We start from the raw sequence: 17,619 nt of genomic DNA, 5'->3' as shown, positions 1-17,619 counted from the left end.
AGTTTTCTCTCAAATTGCAATTAAAAAAAATTATTGCTTCTCTTTTTTTTTCTTTTTGAATACAGTAGATTTTCTCCTCTTCCTTGCACCCAGGAGCCTAGCACACAGCTCTTGACTCCCAATTTTTTAGCCTGGCCATGCTTTTTGTATCTGCTAAGCCTCTTCCAGCAGTCAATAGAAAAGCTACCCAAAAAGCCAGCAGGCCTGGGGTGTGTCCTGCTGCCCTCCTCCGAGCTGGCCCTACATACAAACGTGGGAAGCTGTTGGGGTCGCGTGGTGACAGGCAGCAGTGCCAATGTTTGGGGCAGACAGGTAGGAATGATCAGCTGGGAATGAGGAGAGGACAGGGCAGGACTCTGGGGCTGGGAGGGGACGGAAAGGGCTCAGTTCTTGTATTAACTGATAACATTGAGCGCGTTAATCAGCGAGTGGAGCTCATCCCTCACACTCTCCAGGGAGTGGCAGATCATCTGGGGGCTGTCCAGGAGCTCGATGCTGTGGGTGTAGGGCTCGTACTTCACTGAGAAGGGCCGCTTGATGTGCGCCGCGTAGCTCCTGCAAGGGAAGGTGCACAAGGATGGGTACGGGGCAGGGGTCCTCAGTCTCCCTCCTACTCATCACCATTTTCCCAGGAAGATCAGCACAGGTAATGCCTCCTTTAGGCAGAGTTTCCACCCTTCCAGCTCCACTGCAGCAGCAGTTGAGATCCCTTCTGTTTGTCAAGGAACACCGTGAGTTTGACTGTGGCTCTCTGTGGGCTGGACCAAACAGGAGGGCACATCAAACCGGTCACCTCCGTGGCCAGTGCCAGGCATTCTCTGCTGCAACTCCCTTTTCAAAAAAGGCCAAGGAGATTTAGAAGCTAATTGCAGGGAAAGCCTGGGGTATTATCGTAGTATATTACTAAATCCTTTTTGACATGCATTTATTGACAAATCTCTGCTTGGGGAGGGGGGAAATAGCTGTGTGCTTATTAAGGATAGACTTGACAGGCAGCGGCTCAGACCTGGAGGTTGAGAATAGTGTTACCAGAGCCTTGTGTTCTCAGCAAAGCTGCACTGCTGTACCCAAAGCCAAATGCAGCCTGAATCCCAGCAATGAGCTTGACTCTACCTGATATCTCTCAAGAGCAAGACCTCGTTGCTGTTTTTCTAATGGAGAAGTATGTGGCCAAGTGAAAGCAAATCAAGGGTAGGAGTTCCCTAAAGTTGCTCACATTCACTTCCAGCACTGAGATTTGTATACTTGACAAGGCAGGGTTTTTTCATTTGAGGGTTGTGTGACTATGGAGCTGAAAATCTATAGTTAGGTGCTTGTGGCTGCAGTCTCACGGTGGAAGAACATGAGGAGACAGACAGCTCTAACAACAGGCGCGCTCCTGTCCTCTGCCGAGGCTTCACCCTTTCGCTCCTGGATTGCTTAGCTTAGGCTACCCTCTTGTGGCTGCTCCGGCACAGCTCGGGGAAGCGCAGCCCTTCCCCAGGTGGAGACAGATGTTCCTCCAGCTGGGACTTCATGGCTAGCCCGGAACTGGAGGGATCTGGAGGAAAACACAGCACAGAGGGCCAAGGGGAAACGCGGTGCAAGGCGCAGGCTGGCGCTGGCAGGGAGCTGCCACTCCATTGCAGGAAAACAACGAGAAAAAGCATAAACAAAGGAGGTTCCTGCATACTCACGGCGTCCTCTTCCTAAAAGATGTGGTTCCTCTCAGTTCTGCCAGGCAAAATCCTGCTCACTCTCTTGTTAATGTCAGCAGCCACAGCAATGGCTCGTAGCACAGCTTCTAATGGCTAGAAACCTGCCCTCCAAAATGGGTGTGCTCACTTGACACCTTTTGAAGCAGCTAGATACAGCATGGCTGCTTGGAAGGGCACTGGGGGAGAGTTTCCTTTCTAAGAAAAGAGGCTTTTCCCAGGAGTAACACTGATAGTCAGGCCGTGGTGGCAGCTGCCAGTAATGCAAAAGGGACGATGCTTTAATGTTTTCACCTCACAGAGCAGCATCTGTGTGGTCTCTGAGCTCCTTAAAGAGGATAATTTACAGTGCTTGTCACAGTCAAGACCCTCTAGCCTAATCTTGGCTGTGTATGTGGTGTGTTTTCCCTTTTAAATGCAAGGAAATGACTCATTAGGCAGCAGTTGGGGTTTTTTTAAAGCAGTCTAGTGTGTATGTGTGTGTGACGATGGGCTCCCCTGTGCTTGCTTTTGAGCAGCTGGACTCCAGGTTGTATGAACAGTGCAAGTGAGGGTAATAAAAGCAGAAGTTGAAATATAGCAGTCCTCACCATGTTATTTATATTAAATACCCCTCTTGCAGGAACTGTAAAGTCTGGTACGTCATGTTTGCCTCATCCTGTCTCTTTCCTAAGTGAGGATAAAAGTGGTACAGGCAAAGTTTTCCTCTGTCAATCAAAGCAGTCCAAGGACTGAGCTTTCCTCCTGTGGGCAATTCTGGGTATGACCAAGAAAATGCTCTTCTGAACAGATGTCTGTGGGTAGAGCTGACCCTTACAGTCCTGTTTGCAGTCCCATGGGATTAGGAAACCAAATTACCATGGTGGGATGGTATCTGGGGCCCAGTAGCCCATGTTAAGAAGCCTAGGTGACAGAAGCTAATTTTTTCCCCTGGATGGATCTATTCATGTCAAGCATGTTCCCTGTAGGATCTGGAGAACTGCTTTACTTTGGAAGACCTGATCAAAGTTTTCAGAGCACTTCTGAGACTGAAAGCAGCCAAACTGTCAAGCCCTATTTCAATAGATAACATCTCAATCTCCTATTGTTAGGGTCTCTCTCATTGCCCAGTCCTACCTCAATTTATTTTTGGCATCACTGAAGCTCTCAGACACAAAATAAACAGGCTGGTAGTTCTGGTCCTGGTAGGGCTGAACAGCTGCAGCATCAGGGTCGAAGTCCCTCACCTCTGGTTCATCTGACAAGGAGTGCTGTGAACACAGCAGAGAAAATCCAGCATGAGACTAAGGGGAGTGGAGAGCACATATGGGGTAGGCAAAGGTGGAGAATAGACTGAGGAAAGTCATTGTGCAGAAGCAGGAGGTGTTTTTCTCCACAGGCTCTACAGCAGAGGCAGGTTATGGTGGGACTTACTATGAGCTCCCCATAGGAAGAGAGGAGCCCAGCTCCGTAGGCTTTGACTATTCCATTCTGTCTGCAGAGCCCAAACTCCACTGTAAACCAGTAAAGCTGTGAAAAGAAAAAGAAAAATTCCTGAGGAACACAGCTCCTCATCCTCATCTTCCTGTCACTTCTGAGCCCTTACACCATGGCCAGGGTCTAGGGTTGGTTAAAGGAACAGGCACCTGCTTCTTTGTCCCCCGTCCACACTTTGCTTTCAGAGAAAAGTGCTAAAATAAGTTGCTGCTACACCAGGACAGAGTCTGTGTCCCTGGACTTGTTCCATCTGCTATGAGATGCTGCTGTTTGGTGTCCTTGGAGCAGGACAGGTCACCTTGCTGAGGGAGAGCCAAAGGAAGCAGATGTCATTTAATCCCATCCCAAAGAGTCCCAGCAGTGCTGCTGCTGGAAATCTGATGCGTGGTGATACTACTGGTGCCCGAGGAAATTGGGTTAATGTGCAAGTGAGCTCTGCTGTTTAACTGATCTCTGCTCTGCACAGTCATCATGAAAAGAGCATGGGGCAGCTTGGGTGGGAGCTCTGAGCCTGCAAATCTGGGAATACCAGGCTGGACCAGTCCTCTTGATACTACAGAAGTACTGCTGGAGGTGTTGTGCCCCCCATCCAGCAAAGAGGAAAACTTACCGTTGCTAGTTTCTCAATTTCTTCATCAGTTGCTCCCAGAGACGCTAGCCCAATGTCCTAGGAAGAGTAGAGAAGGAGCAAACATCAGGACTAAGGGCCTTAGACATTTATTTCTCTGTTTTATTGGCTCAAGGCCACACATATTGCTGCCCTGCAGTGCCAGGCATCTGCTGGGACTTCATCGTGATCAGACTAAAACCACTTTGTTGCAGAGTCAGTATTTAGGGTCTTGGTCCACCATGGAACTCATGGTTAATAAGAGCAAGAAAGGTTTAGGTGGCAACACCAGGGTTTGGATTCCCACCTCTCAGGGGGAGAAAGCAGATAGCACCTTACCTGAGAGAACTGGGCAAATGTCTTGTCAGCCAGCATCGGCACGTGCCCCAGCAGCTCGTGACAGCAATCCCTGCCGAGGGGAGGGGGAAAGGAGGCAAACACGGTCAGCAGCAGATAGAGTGTGTCTGCTGGGGAAAAGGGTGATGTCTGGCCAGCTGGGGCTGTGTGGCAGGGAGGCCATGGGCGATACTCACGGCTCGGGGGAGTGCATGGGCGAGGAGGAGTGGCGGATGTACTGCGTGCACTGGAAGACGCGGAAGGCCAGGCTGGCCAGGAAGTCCCGTGCTGAGAGCAGGCCGGCCACCGGCCGCAGCTGGAAGCCAGTCCTCTCTGAAACAGCGCACACTGACTGAGCGGGGAGCACGGCCCATGGGCTGCACCGCTGCCCCAGCACTGTAGCCCCAGCCCAATCCATCTTGTTATAGGTAAAAGTTATGTTAAATTAGGGTATAGTTCAATTACATTGTATTAATTATGTTATATTAATTGTATTACGTTAAGGGGGGAGGTTATTAGAATGTTCTAGGAGAAGGGTCCAGGATTTGGTGGAAGGGTGGTCTGGCGGGGCAAGGCGAGGTCGAAGAGGGATTGGATGGAAGATCTGACCAATCATTCGAAGCCCTGCAGAAACGATTGGTCCAGAATGAATGGCATTAAGGACTAATGAGAAACCTGGAAATGGACCGATCACCATGCGGATCCAAAATGGACCAATCCTGGACTCGAAGGGGGCTATAAATGGGGGGAGTGCGGTTGGGTCAGGGTTCTTCTTTTTGGACACTTGTTTTGTGGGGAGAGCCCAGTGCACTCGGGGTTAGCGCACTGTTCTGGTTTTGGCTCACTCTGTGGGTGCCTGGGCTTATCCTGGATACTCCGTTCCTTGCAGCTATTTTAATAAACAAGAACCTCTTTCTCCAGAGAAAGTTTGGCCTCGTTCATACTCATCCTGCTCCTCCTAGGAGCAGCACCTGCTCTTCAGGTGCTCAGTGGGATCATTTAACCATGGGCTTGCCCTTCAGCCGCAGCTCACTGTGTCTAGCTGCAGGCCCCACCACCTGGGCTCTACCTCTGTCCTCTGTGAGCAATGCCCAAGGCACCAGCTCTCCTCCTAAATCTCAGCTCACTCACTACTCCTTTGGGTTCAGACCCTGAACCTGGGTGCCCCAGGCTCGTACCCACCTTTCAGGAAACGTGACACCTCCTCCAGCTGAGGGATGTTGTTCTCATTGTAGCCGCAGAATTTCTCCAGTAGACTGAAAGCCTCAAGGTACTCCTTGCAGGCATGGGTGGGGTACAAGCTCTTCAGGGTGCTGTACACCTCCTTCCTTCAGGAGGAGAGGTGGCAGACATTCAGTGGTTAATGTGTCCAGTCCCCTCCTGCGCTCTGGCTATGCACTATCAGGGACTCATGTCTTTAGGCTCTCTGTCCTTTTGCCTTTCTCCGCCTAAGTCTATGTCTCTGCACATTGATAGAGGTATGCAAACACACAGACACACATTCAAATGAACCTGCAAAGGCAGCACAGGTCTGTGTCTGCACAGACCTATTTCTGACTGGGAGGTCAGAAGACTGTATGAAAGGTATTAGCTGGAATTAAAATATTCCCAGTAGGTTAACTCCTGAAGCTGCACTGTGAAGACAGTCAATAGAACCAGATGACCTTGTTAAGAAGCCTGTGTACTCAGCTCATAGGAGCTGGCCTTGTTTTCAGAAACACTCCTGCACAACACTCCTGGAAAAAATCACATTCAAAGGGAGTGCTTTCCTAAGTGAGGCCTGTGAGGCGCCACACAGATATTCACCATGGGCCTCACACTTCTTCCTGCAGCTGTGATAACTGCTCTTTGTTTGGAGGCTGCTACTGAGTCAGGACCCTTAGAGAAGTGGGGCTCCAAATTATCCACCTTGCTCTGTGGGGAGGCTCCTTTGGAGGAAACTCCTGGAGGCTGCAGCATGGGAGTGTTTTTCATAACAAGCCATTAAGTAGGATGCTCGCACTCCTGACACATTTTTCAAGAGGTCATGCCCTGAATATTTGGGTTCTGATTCCCAGCTTCTAGTGGTGAAGCAGTAGTGGTGAAATCAGCCCTAATCATGAAATCAGCACTCACCAGGTAGCTGTCTCCTCTGCCGTGTACTCCACGTGAGGGATGGGGTCCCCGCTGCAAGGCAAAGGCACCATTACTGAGCAGAGCCCCAGCCAGGCCCCTCTTCCCCAGGAGAAGGAAGCACTCTGGAGAAGCTCTGCATGATGTTCTTAAATCTTTAAAAACCAAACGAGGGGGTGACAGGAAAGACAAAGCCTTAGTACTGGGTCATTTGTACAGGTGCAACATAGATTCAAAGGAAAGCATGAGTCTTATCAGAGATAGTGAATGAACAAGGGATGACCAAGAGTTTAACAGGTGTAATATTTACCAGGGGGGTAAAAATGGTTTTCTCTGGAAAAATATTTTAAAACTTTGTGTGTGAAAATAAATTCATTTCTTATGTCTGAACTTCAGGGAGCTGATGGCTCCAAGAATGAACTGGTGGCTGTGAAATAAAAACAGCTAATAAGAAAAACTAAATGCATTTGACCTGCAGAAAAATTTATTGTCAATAAGGTTAAGGATGGCAGGGAAAAAAGATTTCAACATTGGTGTAAATGGGCATTGATGAAATGACAATTTTGTTTTTTCTTATCATAGCTAACAATTGTATTTCCTAAATCTTTATTTTCTGTGTTTGGACAAATGAGATATTCATACATTGTAAAGCACAGTTCCTGAAGGGATGCCTGAAGGGATGTTACACAGTGGCTCATAAATGCTAACCTGTAGGTGAGATGTTAGAAAAGACCTCTTAAATTGGTGCCTCATCTTAGGACAGTATTTAACCCTGTGTCACTTGGGACTCTTCCTCTGGCACCGTGACTTTCTGTGTGTTTAGTATTTGAACAGGATAAAACCATCAGTGTCCGTATTCTGGGCTTCAAATTGGCAAAGTACATGAGAACCAGAGCAGAAGCCCTTGCTGGGATCACACCACTTGCAGGGGTAGCTCAAACAGGTGACCCATATAATTTCTGTAGTCTGCTTTCAGCACTTAAAGCCCTGCTCAGAGAGAGAATGCTATGGTGAAAGCATAGCAGCATCACTGAATAGGATCTAGGGAAGGTTTTACAAACCTAACTGAATATCAGACTCTGTCTGATGTTGTAGTGAACATGCTGAGTGATATCACTGCATGTATCAGAATAGAAGTATTAAGTAAGAGTACAAGGCATAGTCTTAAATCTATATAAGACAATGATGAGAACATTACTGGAATCTATTTAATATAGCAGAGTTAGGAGGCGAATCATTTAGCCTATAAATACCCTCACAGCAAAAAAGAAAAAAATCTGACAGCAGTATTTTATCTAGTAGATGAAAAGCATGTGTGATCCATTGGGTAAAAGCTGAAGCTATGAAAGTCCAGCTTAGAAGTAAAACCCACATTTTTTTCATGACCAGGATAATGAACCTTTGGAACAAATTTTCTGGGCATGGGTATCTTTTTCAGTACTTGAAACGCTGAAGTCAAAACTTGATGCCATTCTAAAGAGATGCTACATTTCCAAATGAAGTTTGAGGTCTGATGGATATATATCTGGCTTCTGTTATGCAGGAGGTTTGTTCTTACTGTGCCCTTACCAATGTATGAATTAATGACAACAGATATTTTTTAATTTAAGAGAGACTGGAATGCAATGAGAGAAGGGAGACACAAAATGAGCTGGAAAGGCTGAATGGGGAGACAAAGCATAAAGGAAGAGAAGTGTCATACAGGTGACATACAATGGCTTCCCAATAGGTTCACTGACATGTCTTTATCCCCACATGAATGTTAGGAAGGAGACTTACTGCTTATATTGAAAAGCAATCTCTGCTATTGATTTCCTTCTCTGCCGATATGCTGGGTCAGAGTAGCCCTGTGGTGACAAACAGGAACAGAGACAGGGCTTTTAATCAGTTGCTGAAGCTTCTCACCCAGGAAAATTCACCACTGGCTGTGGAGACATCTCTCAAGGTGGCAGTCACACTCCAGTCCCTGATCAGCTGCACTGATGGGTGTTCTCAGCTCCCCGCCTCCGTGGGACAGCTCAGGAGTTTAACGTGACAGGGTGCACACACACAGACTCACTGTGGGACAGCTCAGGAGTTTAACGTGACAGGGTGCACACACACAGACTCACCGGGTGATCCAGATCCAAGTCAGGGTCAAACTTGGTGACCAAATGGTGGCACTTGTCCAGTTCGCAGATTTTCCTGGGAAACCAGTGAACTACAGGGAGAGAGAAAGTGACAGTCTGTCTGTGGAAGGGAAGATCCTCTAAGAGAAGGGGCTCTGAGGCTGAATAAGATACACCTGATCTGGTGTACCAAATGCACACATACAACATGGCACAGCTACTTCCAGGCTGTAGTTTCACAATCTCAGTGCTCCTTTCCTAGAGTCATGTCTAATGCCATGATCTGCATTTCATTGCTTCCTTGCCCATTTCTCAGCAGAGTATTTTGTGGCAAAATTAAAGAAGAAGATGGAAATGAGATTTTACTGAGTGATTCACATTAAAAAGCACGCAGAGATCCTGCTGGTCATAGTTCTCTAGGGATATTCTCCTACAATATTATTCTACAATAATCATCCTGTATTCAGATAGGACAAGATGGCACGTTAAGTTTCTTGTAGATTAGTGCTGAATCTGTACAGAAGTCCTAACATGCAGGTAGGAAATTTCTTTGCATTTATAATATAAAAGGCTGGAATGAGAGCTCTCATGAGGAGGGGTGTGAGCAAAGCATGAAATTCAACCTCCTATTTCTGTTTTTTTCAATCTTTTACCAAAAGAATGGGCTCTGAACAATGGAGTCTGTTGAGAAAACGACAAGGAGGGAAATTACTTTCAGGATTCAGGTATCCCAGAGGCAGTCCCTTCTGGTTTGCTCAAATTCAGCACACAGCAGCCCTTTCCCTTTACTGGGAATAACAAAGCCTCCACCCTGTTTCTATAGGGAGAGCTCAGCCTCTCAGCACAAGTGAAAATGTTTGTAAAGTTCCTTACATTTGTCTTCCTTAGTGGTCCTCACATCTTCTGCTACCCTCTTGATGGAGCTGATGAAAGTATTGAGGTCAGAGCTGTGGACTTCACAGCGCACAAAGTATTCCAGCTCAGCGATCCCTTCACGGGCCTTTCGGCTAAGCCTGGTCTCCAAGTGGTGAATTTTAGCTTCAAATGTCTTTTGGGACATGGAAAGGAAGAAAAAACCAAAACATTAAGAAACATTTGAAACACCTTCTGCTACTACCCAAAGATGTCCATATGGACACAGAGTTATAGAATGGTTTGGGTTGGAAGGGACCTTAAACATCATGTCATTCCAACCTGCCTGCTGTGGACAGGGACAACTTTCACAGACCAGGTTGCTCAGAGCTCTCTCCAACCGGACTTTTAACACTCCCAGGCATCCACAACTGTGGACAACCTGTTTCGGTGCCTCATCACGCTCACAGTAAACAATTTTTTCCTATTATCTGACCTAAACTTACTCTCTTTCAGTTTGAATCCATCCCCCCTGTCCTGACACTATGTGCTCTTATAAAAAGCCCCTCTCCATCTTTTCCCTAGACCCTCTTCAGTTATTAGAAGGCTGCAATTAGGTCATCAAGAAGCCTTCTCTTTTCCAGGATGAACAATCCCAGTCTGGGACAGATCCCTTCTTGTTGTTTTTTCAAGCCTCACCTCCCTCCCGTATAAACACCCTTACCCGTTAATTCCACATTTTCTCCTTCTGCACAAACACCGAGGCCGTTCAATAACTACCAACAGAAGACTTCCACACGGCAAAGAAGACCAATTGCTGTGGCAGAGCGCCACGTTACACTTTCCCACCCCAGCCGCTCCCTGGGTGTGTGCTGGTGGGGGCTGTGGTGAGTGGGGTGCTGGCCTGGGGGGTCCCACGGCTCCGGCAGGGCCCCACGGCTCTGGCAGGGTCCCGCGGGGTCCCCACGGCTCTGGCAGGGTCCCCAGGGGCCCCGCAGGTCCCGCGGTGTCCCGGGGGCGGGCGCGGTGCGGGCGGGCGGGCGGCGCTGGCCGTGGTGCTGAACGCCGGGGCTCGCCCGCTCCAGCGCCGGTCTGGGCTCACACCAGCGCCGATGTCATTTGGGCTCGCTGTAGGAACTGGCCTCCCCCACGGAATAAGGAGGCAAAATGATGTGTGCAGTCTCGCAAAGGGCCCTGGTAGATTTGTGGGTATTTTCTTTAGCTCAGTGAAAACTGGCAGTACAAGCCCAAGGCGCTAGGCAATGACCCAACCTTCCCAAAGTTCCTGCAGGACCTTTGATAGAGGAAGGGACATGATTTCGTTTGTTAATCAGAGGCAAAAAGATGAGAAGGAACAGATGCGATGCCACAGGTAAATTAAATTTACCTGTGTTTTTTAATGTACCTACCAACTTCACTATTACATTGTCCTCTCAACAATCGATACCTTTGCATTAATCTGACAGCTGTGATTGCATTACCTATGCTTTAGCTGCATGTAACACATACAGAAGAGTGAAACCAGCTTCCCTGCAGCCTGGTTCATGATGAGGTAAATGTCATTATGCCCGTCTGCTTTCATATCTTGTACCTGAATTGCCAGAGGGATCTGGGAAATGAATCTTCCTCTGCTGGGACTTGACATGCTTGTCTTTTTATTATATTTAAAGCTCTCTCTGTGACAAGCTCAAAGAGCTTTCTTGCTCCAGGAAGAAACAAACAATATTTGAACATAAGCTGCCACAGCTTCTCGCTTGATGTTTTAAAAATTGTTTAAATTACAGAGTTAAAATGCAGTATAACATAAACTCTTCCAATTACAAGAGTTTACACATCTGTTTCATACCCACTGAGCAGCCTGTTGAATGCTACACTGGTGGATTTGTCATGCTTTATCTGGCATCTGTGTGTTCTGAGAAGGAGACACCAGTCATCTCAACACACGGGTTTTGTCTGAAAATTTGTCATAAAGGTTCTTTCAGTCTGGAGACAAGAACCATACATTGCCCAGAAAACAGCTTTTCTTTCAACAGTCCTCATAGAGGAATTGTAATTGCTGAAGATCTAAATGTTTTTCATAAGATTATCAGAGGTAATACTAAATGGGTAATGAACAGCTAGAATGCCCTACAATTTCAGGGGAATACTTACCCCCAAACACACTTTTTATATGTTCACAGTTTTTAAGTAGCAGATTTTCTGTATAGTGTACAAAGCCCCAAACAACCTGCTGGGACTGGGCATGCTCTGAGCAAGAGGTTGGACCTCAGAGCTCCAGAGGCCCCTTACAAGCCACGTGACTGATAATAGGAACAAATTGTCCTCTCCTGTCACTGCTGAAGTCAATGAAATTAAACTACCATAGATAAAACACATCTCAGAACCTCAGTTTGCAAAACACTTTTGAATCATTCTGGATGGAAGCACACTACATGAATGCAAGCTGTCATGCTTGGGTTACTGTTTAAATAGGCAGCACTTATCTCAGTCTTTCCATTCATGGCAGTGAGATCCTATATAATGAAACATTACATTGCTGGAAAAGCTCAGTTACCAGTTTTTCTTGATATTAAAGGCATAGACAGGATGCATCTCTTGAGGGGAACCAACAGAACCTTTAACATGTGAATCAGAATAGAGAAGGTAATTTTGAAATCACTATGCCCGTTTTACACCCAGGGCAAAGTTGTTTCTGTAACTATTTGACTGAGGACCAGTGTGGTAATGACCCAAAAGTGAGATGGGTTTGCTCTATAAGCAGGCAGGGCACACTTGCTCTGAATGTGGGATCAGAGCTTGTGCCTGAAGGTGAAGTGCTGAGCAGTGGGGAGGGCAGTGGGGAGGGCTGTCAGAGTACACTGCAGACCATGAGGGTGTGGACTCGAATGTGAAACTGAAAATAATTAAGCAAAATTAAGGCCAGAGCTTAATAGCACTGCATGTCAGAGGTACGCCTCCTTGTTAGTGATGGCAAGTGAGGACACACTGGGCCATGAGCAAAGCATGACTTCAGAGGTACCAGACAATTCACTGATAATTTGAAGTTGGCAGACCTAGTCTGAGGCTTCTTTATTACACTCAAGTGACGCTTCTCACAGCCCAGTCACGAAACCTGGAGTGTGTTCCTTGAGTACCAAGGTACTCACCTCAAATACCTTAAGGACACGGGACAGTGGTGAAGTCTTGGCTCCCTTGAGCATGAAGAAGAGGTTCAGCATGGCTCTCCCATCCTTCTCCTCGAATACAATGGTCTCTGTGGACTCTGCAGCATCAGTGGCTGCAGCCGCAGCCTCTCTCTCCTTCCTGGCATCCTCAATGAGGCTTTGGCGTCTTCCCACAAAACGTGGAGACTGAAGGCAGAACAGAAATCAATAACACTGCTCGCAGAGATGGGGGAGATCAGAGGCATTCCCAGTAGCTGGATGAGATGTGACTGGTATGTGTCAGCAGAGGAAGCAGGGAAAGCCTGGACTGACTTGCCTGGCTTTGTAGAGGAAGATCTGCTCATGAGGATTGAGGTTTTAGAATTGAACTTTCAGAAATGTGAATCTTTGGGAAAAAAAATCTGTGTAAAATATCTTTTTAGCATAACTGGAGAGTGGACTTCTCCCCTCACCTCCCCAGCAACAGTTTTCAATATCTTCTGAAAAAACCAAAACCCAGAAACAACCTTTAGGTGGTTTTTAGGTGAGATGGACTCAAGTGACAAGACATCAGATAAACCTGAGGTCATCAGAGAAAAGATATTTTGTGAGGGACAGGTGAAGCCCACATCTGTGGCATGGCCAGGAAACAGGAACTGTTTGCAGATGTATTAGCAGGGCAGCTTAGCAAAACTGCACCCAGGATCCAATGTGACATTTACTTTTGACATTAAGTGGATGCTTATCCATTGAAGTATAATTGAAACCACAACCATATACCCCAGAAAATAAATTCCTCCCACTTATCTGTAGATTTGTTTTGTCTGAACAAACTCCTGCAGATTCCTGTTATTTGGAATTGAATCTAAAATGTAACTTTGTACCTGAGGTCATGTCAGGACACCTGTTTATACTTATAGCGAACTACGAATTATTTCAATCACTGCTGTTTCTTTTGTTATACAAATAGCTCATATACCAGCTTATTTGTTCTTGGTCTTTTTACAACCAGTTTTCTATTCAGAGGCAATGCATCTGGGTCCAGTTTTCTGTGTTCAAGACCCAAACCAGATGACAAACCTCCAGAGCTTGCTAAAAGAAACCTGGTGCAGCACTGAAGAAGGACACAGAGTGGGACTGGCTGCAGTTTTCCCTGTGATTACATTGAAAATATTTAGAACATGTTAACTAAGCAGTGCTTTCCCTACCTTGTGAAAATTAAGAGTGTTTTTCTTTTAACAAGACAGCCTGACTGACTACTAAGTTTATTTTCTCTCTGATTTTCAAAGCCCACTATCAGTAACTCATGTTTCCTGTGAGAATCATCTTGGATGTTTTAGCAGTGTAAAGCTGACACTTTAAATACAGCCTCAAAAACTCAGCAGCACATCGAGGCGCCAGCCCACACACACCTCTATCTGCTGCTGTTTCAGTAAAGACACCCCTCCAAAACTGCATTTCCAGATCCCCCCTTTATTCCTCAGGGCACAGAAAAACACTTTATAACAAATAAGTGCATGCTGCTGCTTGTGGTATTCATGCCCAAAGAGGGCAGACATCTAACAGGTGAACTCAGTCATAACTTTAAAAGTCTTGTGAGCATGTGCTCGGCTTTAAGTGTGTGTTTTCCATCACTGCAGTGTTTTAAGCTAAGCTGGTGTTTACTTTAATGTGCCTGCAATAAGCAGAGCAAACTGTGCCCTGTGGCAGCCACAGAAATGAGCTCCACAGCCATCCCAAGCCAGGCAGTGCTTTACCCAAGGGTGCCTTATCACACTGTGCCCTGAGGTACAGCAGGATTTTACTTCTGGGTAGGAGAAGGGTAGAGGAGGGAAATTAGACCCCCATATTGAGGATGTAAACCAGGTTAAAATCCAGCTAGTGGGATCAAAATACCAGAGTTGGGTGACTGGAAAGCTGCACCAGGGGAAGCAGACTCAGCCAGTCCCACACATGTGCTGGGGCTGGGTGGCCCCTGGCAGGCAGGGTGGGGGCTTTGGTTCCTATTCATAGCTGCATGATAGCATGGTTTAAGTGGGTAATTTGGAAAAAAAAAATCAAAACAAAACAGAAAAAGGGTGAATTTTGCTTAGAAGAAGAGGACTGGGAAGAGTCTGCCTGCCTGTTGTCTCCTCTGCCAGCTGGAGGCTGCCTGGCTGTGTGTTCCCCACCTCACTGTCCTCAAATCTGCCCCTCACATTTATGCTCATTGGGCTATTTTCTCCTTTTGCTGGAAATTAGGAATGTGGCATATATAATAACCAAATAGATCTCTTGATAAATGCCTTCCTTTCTTCCAAAGTCACCATTATATGATATTTCTGAATTGCCTTGCAGACTCCCTCCCTGAGTGCATATCTGGCTACAGCGAGAACTGTAATTTGATTTTGCAAAGCATTTATTTGCCTAACCAGGGCCTGACTCATTCACCTCTTCTGAAGGTTAGTTTGCACCTCTTATGAAGGGTTTGTTCATTTTTCCTTCCTCGATTTTACTGCAAGTCAGAGCGCCCAGCCTGCATATTGTCATTAAAAATTCTGTGTTCTGAGCGATTTTGTTGCTTTTTTCCCCCCCGGTTCATTATTTGCAGCAATCAGGAAGGATTGTAAAGACGGGGGACATTAATGTCCCACCCCTGCTTTCCTGGGTGCTTTTTGTAGCTTTTCTGGCTCCAGTGGCTGTCTCCTGCCTGGCTCTGTAACCAAACTCTGCCCCAGCTACAGTCCCAGGGTCTCTTGCAAAAACAAAACTGTTAGCAGCAGAAAAACTTAATACATAACTAGAGATTTTTCCATGGAGTTTGATGTTTGGCTGGCCCAGCTGACATGTAAAATACCTGCTGGTGTAGGGGAGTTCTGGGATTGCAAAGGTCTGGATTTGCCCCCCAGCTTGCAGCTCCCCTGGCAAGGGAACACCTGAGAGCTGCTGGAGGTGATGTGATGGTGGGTGATGGCTGTGGGGCAGATCACCCACGGTCACAGTGACAACACAAGGGCCAGGGACATGCCATACCATGTACAAATGCAGAGTCATGCCTCTTGCCTGGTAGAGGGCAGGGTTGTGGAGATCTCCTGTGCTAGGTGAGAGAGAAGAGAAAAGCTTTTCATGCATCCAACTCTCAGAGCGATCCTCACAGGGCAAAGTTTTAGTTTTATTTGTTTTCCCTTTTCTGAAAATTTTCATTCAAAACCAATCACAGGCTAAGGTTTTATGTACCATCCAGGCTGGAGGAGCCACTCACCCCAAGCAGGTTGCCTCACTCTTGTCAGCCCTCTTGCTGAACATGAACTCCCCTGGCCCCTATGTTCTGTGGTCTGTTTTTTCATAAAACACAGAGCAGCACCTCAGAGGGTGCAAAACCAAATACTCTTCACTTCTCCAGACACTGAGCATCTTAAGTATGGATTTTACAAGTTGCCTGGAAAATATCAGGTTTTCAAGGGCCACTCGAGTGTTCATTATTTTGCAGAATGAAAAGGACTGCATGAGAGGGAAACCTTCCCTGATTTCCATTTATTAGAGAAAGCAATCTTATCTCCTTGTTTCCTAAATGTTTCCATTCTTTTCCAGCAAACTCCACTCTCCAAAACACCTTTCTGCCAATGTAGTGGTTGATTATAGTGAGGCAGAGCATTGCACAGGGCTAAGAGAAGCATGAGTGAAAAAGGCAGCAGGTACAAGGGAGAGAAATGGGGAGCTCTAAGAGTGACCTGCTGGAGTCACACTGCAGACATCTGCCAAACATATCTGCTACCTCACCCATCTCTATTCCTAAAGTCCCCTCCTGGTGCACCCATTGCCACTGGCTACCCTGGCTCCTGCATTGCCACCTGCTGCCTATCCACACCTTTGCCCCACAGGAATGTCCTATATTGGGATTCTTCAAGGTCATCCTGCCTGGCAAGGCTTCGAAAGTAATGTCCCTCTCCCTACAGCAAGCCTGATGGGTTGGCCAGGCTTGGCTTTCTAAAGACACTTGACACTTCTCTCCCTGACACTTTCAGACCTTGTGTGTGCAGGAGCTTTCCCTGGGCTAAACACAGGGCTGAGAACACATCAGGGAGGACTGGGACCAGAAATGGGAGAAGGATGTTCTGGGAGATAAACTGGATACAGTGGCCATGAACAAACAAGTTAAACTGCCTGTGCCTTGTGTGCTGTCTGAAATAACAGCCCCACTTTATTTATTATGCTAAAACAGGTGAAATCTCTGCAGTTTAATGCCTTGAAACCTGGAAATCATTAAGATCTTCAAATTGCCTTTCACATGGGGATTCCTTGCTATTCTTGCCATAGATCTGTGGGTTATTCACCTTACTTTTTGTTGAGGTGGTTTCATTATTTCAAGTTTTCACCCCCTTAAATGTTTTCATTTCACATGTATCAGTATGTAGACAGAACTGTTGGAATAATTTCCCTTTGCCAGTCTGGAGCCCAGACGTGCCCATGTTGGGGAAGTCCCACAAACCAAGTGTTGGTTCATCTATCCTTGCCTGCCTCTGCCTATAGCTATGGAAGAGGTTGTGGATTTTGGAGGGGGAGGGAAAGAAGTGGGGTAGGGTTGTCTTACCATGATGGCCTCGGCTTGCTTGGAGTCCAGCTCCGACACCGCCCTGCGGAAGCCTTTGGCTGCAGAGGTGGAGATGTTCGGGGTTGGCATCTTTGCTCTTCCACGAGCTCTGCTGTCTGCTTCCCAGCTCCTTGCAAGCTTTTTATAGGGCAGGGCTGACGTCAAAGACTCTTTCAAATCTTCTCTTCCCCTGCCACCTCCCCATCACCACCTCCCTCCTTTCTCCCCCTCGGGCTGCGAGGAGGAGGGGATGTGAAGGAGAGAAACGTGTCTGTCCCATTAAATCTAATCGCTACAAAGATTGCAGACACCCTGCCTTCACAGACCAGACAATCCCCCACCTGTTTGCCTGCATCCAAAAGATTTCTTCTCTAATTTACCCCTTCTCTCCTTTCCCCTTCCCCCCCCACTTCTGTATGGAGCTCATTCTCATTACATGTTTCAGTCCGGCACATTTGCTTCCCCAGCTTGGGAGTTGCATGAAAGGATTTTGATCTGTGAAAGGATGAAATAAAACAAAGGCAGAGATTTAGCCCTCTCCAGCCTTTTTTCCCCCTTGTTTGCCTTGTCATGGAGGCAGTAAAGTAGTAGGAAAATAACACTGATTCCCGCAAGGCTGCTGTGGGACTGGATGCCATTCTCGTGTGAGCACCTCCCGGCACCCGGCTACTGACAACTGTGTGTCAGAATAGAGAACACAGCTGTGCCTTCCAGGGCTCCC

General features: G+C 46.9%; 1 protein-coding gene across 1 annotated transcript; it reads right to left on the bottom strand.

Annotated features, from left to right (window-relative positions):
* Positions 1-395: 395 nt before the first annotated feature.
* TH (tyrosine hydroxylase) lies at positions 396-16,988 on the bottom strand. The gene is made up of 13 exons (XM_059474592.1): positions 16,899-16,988; positions 12,332-12,535; positions 9,207-9,381; positions 8,337-8,425; positions 8,005-8,072; positions 6,229-6,279; positions 5,296-5,441; positions 4,311-4,446; positions 4,117-4,186; positions 3,781-3,837; positions 3,108-3,203; positions 2,811-2,944; positions 396-555 (listed from the first exon to the last, which is right to left on the bottom strand). Exons 1-13 carry the CDS (start codon positions 16,986-16,988, stop codon positions 396-398), a joined length of 1,476 nt encoding a protein of 491 aa, XP_059330575.1.
* Between the last annotated feature and the right edge of the window lie 631 nt (positions 16,989-17,619).

Source organism: Ammospiza nelsoni, chromosome 6, assembly GCF_027579445.1.
Source record: "Ammospiza nelsoni isolate bAmmNel1 chromosome 6, bAmmNel1.pri, whole genome shotgun sequence".
In the NCBI taxonomy this organism is placed as follows: domain Eukaryota; kingdom Metazoa; phylum Chordata; class Aves; order Passeriformes; family Passerellidae; genus Ammospiza; species Ammospiza nelsoni.
This window is presented reverse-complemented; position numbering and strand designations above follow the sequence as displayed.